Consider the following 6,222-nt stretch of genomic DNA (forward strand, 5'->3'; position numbering starts at 1 on the left):
AAATGTTTTCCTTGTTTTTGAGAAAAATATGATCACATGACCAAAATTTGAAAAATGTTTTTCATGGAAAAAATTGTCAATCGAACACCATAAAAATAGGAATCTGGATAAAAAAATGTCATTTTTCATGAAAAATAAAGTCAATCAAACACACTCTTATATTATTTTGAGAGCATTACACATTAGATACTCTAAGCATACATAGGAGTAGCATACAAATTCTTGTATCAGTCTCGTCTTGGGTCTAAAAAGTTGATCGTTAGAATACATGTGAACCCGATGGCAATGCCATCGAATTTAGTTCTATGTTTCCATAATTCTTATCTTCTTCGGAACTTCCATAGTAGCTTTCAACAACGTTGTCAGTAGTGACAACATCCATGTTAGACAGAAGAGCTGTGAAGCTGTCCATGAAACTTGGGACACTTAAAGAATCTGTATTATAATTAGAATCATCAATAGGATCCGTAATTCTTCCTTTGGTAGTATGAACAGAGTTTTCCACGTAATTTATTGGTATCATGGATGAATTGTCATTAAATCCAACGGTGGTGGGAATGGTACCGAACTTGTTGTGTGATGAGAAGTTCAATGTAGAGGAAACACCATTAAATATTGTATTCATATCTTTTGCGGGCTTTGCCCATTCACCTTGCCAAACTTTAGGTATATCTAAACACATTGGTGGTCTTGGTGGCTGCGGCGGTGCTAGTGGTGGTGGCACAGTGACTTTGTGGAGGAGCTGCAACTGAGAGTGGTAAGCGTTGGAAACAAGTTTGGATTCACGGATGGACCTGGTATTTAGGTAAAATTACCGAGTTAAACATGAAAGTAATACATATATGGTCCAAGTTACATTTTTTTTTTTTTTTTTTTTTAAATAAAGTTGACATTTTAAGACGAATTCCAAGACTCAATACCTGACTTCTGCTTCAAGCCGAGCGCTCTCCCATTGGGCCATGTGGCTGATATAGGCGGTATATTTGGATTGTTTGGTGCATAGTTCGTGGGTTTTCAGCTTATGAGTCACTGGATCAATTCCCATTTTGGTCAATCTCTTCTTGATATTCGTGTTCCAGTAGTTCTTTATCTCATTATCAGTTCTGTTTGGCAAGTGAGTAGCTATGGCTGACCATCTTGTACAGAAATAATCAAATTATAAGTAGTTTAGTATCCATGAAAACTTGGAAAAAAAAAGATGATTTTTTGGTAATGTATAATGATAGGGATTATATATACTAATAATTGGCCTATTATGTAAAGCCAAAAATGTTAGAATTTTGTCAATTAAAAGTACAACATTTCAGACGAAGTAGTTCCACGTAGCCTTATAGAGACAAAAGTTTGTCGTCATTTATTTAAAAATTTGTACACTTCCGTTTCTGGGGGTGGTGGGGTTGGGTGAGACACAAAAAAGGTAAAACTTGACTCCATGTTAAGGGGATTATTTTGGTTTTCAGACAAATTGTGGGTCATGAACAATAGTTATCTGATAATTAATCTTATATAACTAATTAATACCTGTTTCCAAGAAGAGCATGTAGTTGAATGATGGTTTGATCTTCCTGTAAGCTGAAATTTCCTCTCTTAATATCAGGCCTCAAATAGTTTGTCCACCTAAATCTGCAACTTTTACAACATCTCTGAAGCCCTATATGCCAAGTGACAAACAAAATCTGATCAACGAAAACATATGCAGAGCTTAATTATAATATAGGCTTCCATATATGTATCATGTGAGCTTAACATTCATACCATAAATAGGAAATTCTGTCCCATTTTAAGTATATGAATGGCACGAGAAAAAAAAAAAAAAGAGTGAAAACCCTTGCTATCTTTTACTCTATTATAGTGAAAACATACAAAGACCAGCGAAAATGAATTTATGTAATTCTCATGTCCACGGTAAACAATTGTATATTCGTGTATTTGTATCGATTTTGATTATGATTATTATTGCTCTTACTATCCTACATGTAGTTGAAACTCAACCCTACATAAACTTTCGAAATATAGTGCATGTAACATCTTATTACCAGCTTTTGTAGGCAGTGCCTTCCAACCTCCACGGCCATGTTCTTCAATATAAGTTAAAAGCTTTTGGTCTTCCTCTGCTGTCCAAGGCCCTTTTCTCAAGCCAATTTTCTTGCAGCAAGAGGACCTAGCCATTTGAAAGCAATCTCAAAGTGTGGAAGAAAGGGAAAAAAAATTGATATCTTAAAGAAAAACCTTGGAGAGGGAAAGAGAGAAGGTTGAGTGAGAGATGTAGTGTAAGTAGGATACCTCTAAGATATATAAGGTCAGAATTTAATATGGCAACTCTATGAAATCATTTCACCAAACCTAACACTCGTGGGGTCAGTAAATTATTCAAGTTTGAGATTGTACAATAGCCCAAATCAAGTATTTCACCCAATAATTGAGAAAATAAAGGAACAAAAATATTTGATAACTGTTAACGGACAGAACAGATTAATAAACAACATATTTAGGTTTGGACTACTACATTTAATTGTTGGGATTATACCAAAAGAGTACCAATTTATAATGACTTCAGTTGTAAATAGGAGATAAAAATAAAAAATAAAAAATGATAATATACCTCTCTTCACTGTCGCGTTAATTCAAATTGGAGAAGGAGACAATTGGCTAAGATTTCTTCGTCAACCAAAAAGTATGGAAATCAGGATTTGCTCGACATCATTGTTCTTTTTCAATATTGCAAAGTTGTGGAATTTAATTATTGTTAATCCTAATTATTGCTACTTCGTGGAGCTGATCGTGGATCAACCTTCGCGATGAGGTTGTCTTTGCGTTTGAAAGGAGGGTAGGAGGCTTCCTCCTGTGGGTGCGTGGGGGGACGAAGCCCCTGGATCAAAATTGCATTTATTTATCATGCGAGAACAAAGCATATACATGTTTGTTATCATTTCATCGAATCGACTTTGGAGGATGGAATTTTAAAACTTGAGAAGAATCAAAGGAGTCAAAATTCGGCTGACATGTTGGCAAATACTATTCCAATCGAGAAACTGAAGTTGAAGGCAACTTCAGTTCGACTTCCCTTTTGAGGAATGAGGAGTTGTTGCCACTACAAAGTCATTGAAAGTGAATTAGTCTCCATGTTAGAAATTGTTAAGTTGTGGAGTCTAATTATTTTCAATTCTGATTATTGTTAAGTTGTTAAGTCATTGGTGAACTATTGTTAATTGAATGTCTTCTTAGCAATTTGAATTATTGTTCAGGAATTGGAGTCCTTATATAATTCTATTTTGCTCTAATTTATATTACAATAGGGAGTTGTCCTTATGCTTCTTTCTTATTATTATCAAGAAGAGAAAAAAAAAAAAATATATATATATATATATATAGAAGAATGTGAGTGTAGTAAAGAAAGAGAATGTCAATTAATAGAAAATGAAGAAATAGAAAATTTAAATTTTCTAGAAGAATTTTATGAAGATTATGAAGACATATGTTTAGACTTTATAGAAATTGAAAAAATTTATGATTTATTAGTAACAGAACAAGATATAGAAAATATGATTAGTAAACTTGAAAAATTAGAGATATTGGGAGAAAATATTCTTAAATATTGGGATAAAGATAAAGTATTTTGTGAAATAAAAATTAAGAATCCAGAATATATTATTAAAACAAAAAATATTGAAGCCACAAATCAAGATCAAGAAGATTTTAGAATGCATATAAATGATTTACTAAAATTAGGAGTTATTAGAAAATCAGAAAGTCCTCATAGATCAGCAGCTTTTATAGTTAGAAAACATTCAGAAATTATTAGAGGTAAAAGTAGAATGGTAATAAATTATAAAAGATTAAATGATAATACAATAGATGATGCTTATAATATTCCAGATAAAACAGTTTTAATAAATAAGATTCAAAATTGTAATATTTTTAGTAAGTTTGATTTAAAATCAGGATTTTGGCAAGTTAAGATGCATCCAGACTCAATAGAATGGACAGCCTTTACTAGCCCAGAAGGACATTTTGAATGGCTTGTAATGCCATTTGGTTTAAAAAATGCTCCTAGTATATTTCAGAGACTTATTATTAATTTAAATAGTGTTTAGAAGTTGATATTCTTGTTTATTAAGAAATTGGAATCCTTGTACAATTCGATTTTACTCTAATTTATCTTATAATAGGAAGCCATCCTTAAACTTTGCTATTATCATCAAAAAGTGACAAAAAGAAAACATAGAAGAGAGTCATGTAATTTTCTCTTGTAATTTTTTTTTCCCCTTTTGGTCATAGTGGATTACTCTAGCAAGGGGGAGAGGAAGTAGTCTCATATTGAGGTGAACTTCTATAATTCTTGTTTGTTCTTAAATTTTTAATTTTCTTTCTTCAAGTTGATTTCTCTTAGTACAATAGAATTAGATTTAATAACTGTTAACGTTCAAAATTGATGTAGTCAATTTCGGTCAACTTAATGATGATGTAGAACGAGATAATTAATTGGCATAGACAAGACTTTATATTATTAACTTGTTTTGGAAAATGTATGAATACCAAAGTGGAAAAGTGAGATTGCATGGTTCATGGAGGGGACTAATGATTCTAATTATAACCCAAATTTAGCAAGTTGGTCGTCCCTAGTCACGTCATCTACAATGTTTTGATTGCCTCCATACATCGACTACAGTAATCCCTTGTCAAGTGTGCCATATCATTCAGTTAGACGTTTTATAAGTAAAGGAGGAGGTTGGTTTTCTTAGCTTATCATGATGTTTGGGATAACTACAGTTGTTCTATCATTGCTGATTTATGATTCGTTGGTCATGAGGTGCTTACATCAACACTTCAACGTTTCCGTATGGGAGAGGTCAAGGTGGAGGTCATGATGTTACCTAGTCAAATCAATAATCATGATGTCATTTAATTATGATAGAGTTCATCGAACTGAAGTATATCTTGGAACAAGCTACTTTTGGGGATGATGTGGAACTGTATTTGTTGATTTTGTTTAGGAACTTTCTTTAGGGAGGGAGGATTTGTCATTAATCCTTGACTGAGAATTTGGTATCAACAATAATTCTTAAGAAATATTCGTGTGTTTTTTTTCTTTGTTTGGTACGTGATTTAAGTGGGAAAATTACATGTCTAACATCTTAGTTTTCTCGTTTTACTTGTGGGTTGTTCAACGGTTAGGAATATTTTTTCGTAAATACTTGGGGATTTGATGAGTAACTCTATATAATTGTAAAGTTTGCATATAACTGAGGAAATGTGACATACCATAAATTTTTCGTCATACTTTTATATTTTGTCTTCTATTTTCTAACAAAGAAATGGGAGTAAATTGAGAGATTGGTCTGAACTCTCAACTACCAGCAAGTGGTATTAGAGAGTAAAGTTGATTGTAGTATTGGAGCCTAGGAAAAGTATGGCAAGTGTGAAATATGGCATTAAAAATATGATGGGAGAATCAATTTCAACTTTTGACAAGTACGAGTTAAAGATGTCTTGATTCGGGTAATGAAGACGCTGGAAAATCCAGTATGAACAATGATGATTGATAGTTGAATTTGACAGGAGGAAGATATGTTTCTTTGACAAAAATATCCTTGCAAATATTCATGAAATATATTCTACGAAAGAATTTGGGGAAAAATTGAAGCGATGCATAAGACAAGGAGTCTTGAAAAGTGATTGTATCTTTAGGAATGGTTTCACTCTTTAAGAATGGATACATGTATTAAAAACTCCGACCATTTGATTGTTTTCGAAGGGATAATTCCAAATTGAAGGCTATTCAAGTTAAAATTGATGATGGGAAAAAGTATTAAGATTTAAGTGGTGTCTTCCATCATCCTATAAATGTGTCAATCCTATTTTGAAGTATAAGAAACAATGATTTTTTCAGAAGTCACAAGTAAATTAATTTTAGAAGAAAGAAAGTTGGGTGGCGGAAGCATTATTTCATAAAAAACATTGTTACTTGTTTCTGAAATGTGGAAGTAGAATAACTTCATGAAGAAGAAAGTAATTCACATGAGGAAAAATTGTCCAAAAGGTGGAGTTGGAGGATCAGTTTTCAAAGTTAAATTCATCAACTTGAAAAAGTTTGGTGACTAAATTGCACACTTTTGAAATTTATAAAGAGGATCAATTTCGAAAGATTATGATGCTTCGATGACTAATCTGGAAGTTATTAGAAGTTTTCGGATCATAATTGAGCATTTGAACTAAAAAAGT

General features: G+C 32.4%; 1 protein-coding gene across 1 annotated transcript; it reads right to left on the reverse strand.

Moving 5' to 3' along the window:
* Positions 1 to 259: 259 nt before the first annotated feature.
* LOC111395280 (transcription factor MYB106-like) lies at positions 260 to 2,223 on the reverse strand. Its single transcript, XM_023021265.1, has 4 exons — positions 2,037 to 2,223; positions 1,522 to 1,651; positions 921 to 1,136; positions 260 to 794 (listed from the first exon to the last, which is right to left on the reverse strand). The coding sequence occupies exons 1-4, from the start codon at positions 2,167 to 2,169 to the stop codon at positions 260 to 262; spliced, it is 1,014 nt and encodes a 337-aa protein (XP_022877033.1). The 5' UTR covers positions 2,170 to 2,223.
* Positions 2,224 to 6,222: the final 3,999 nt, after the last annotated feature.

Source organism: Olea europaea, chromosome 6 (genome assembly GCF_002742605.1).
Source record: "Olea europaea var. sylvestris chromosome 6, O_europaea_v1, whole genome shotgun sequence".
Taxonomy (NCBI): Eukaryota; Viridiplantae; Streptophyta; class Magnoliopsida; order Lamiales; family Oleaceae; genus Olea; species Olea europaea.

Excerpts from the sequence above, each read along its gene's own strand:
- LOC111395280 (XM_023021265.1), bottom strand. The coding sequence starts at position 2,169 with ATGGCTAGGTCCTCTTGCTGCAAGAAAATTGGCTTGAGAAAAGGGCCT. Across the intron at positions 1,137-1,521 it reads CATGCTCTTCTTGGAAACAG|ATGGTCAGCCATAGCTACTC; the intron begins GTATTAATTAGT and ends TTTCTGTACAAG. Across the intron at positions 795-920 it reads CGGCTTGAAGCAGAAGTCAG|GTCCATCCGTGAATCCAAAC; the intron begins GTATTGAGTCTT and ends CCTAAATACCAG.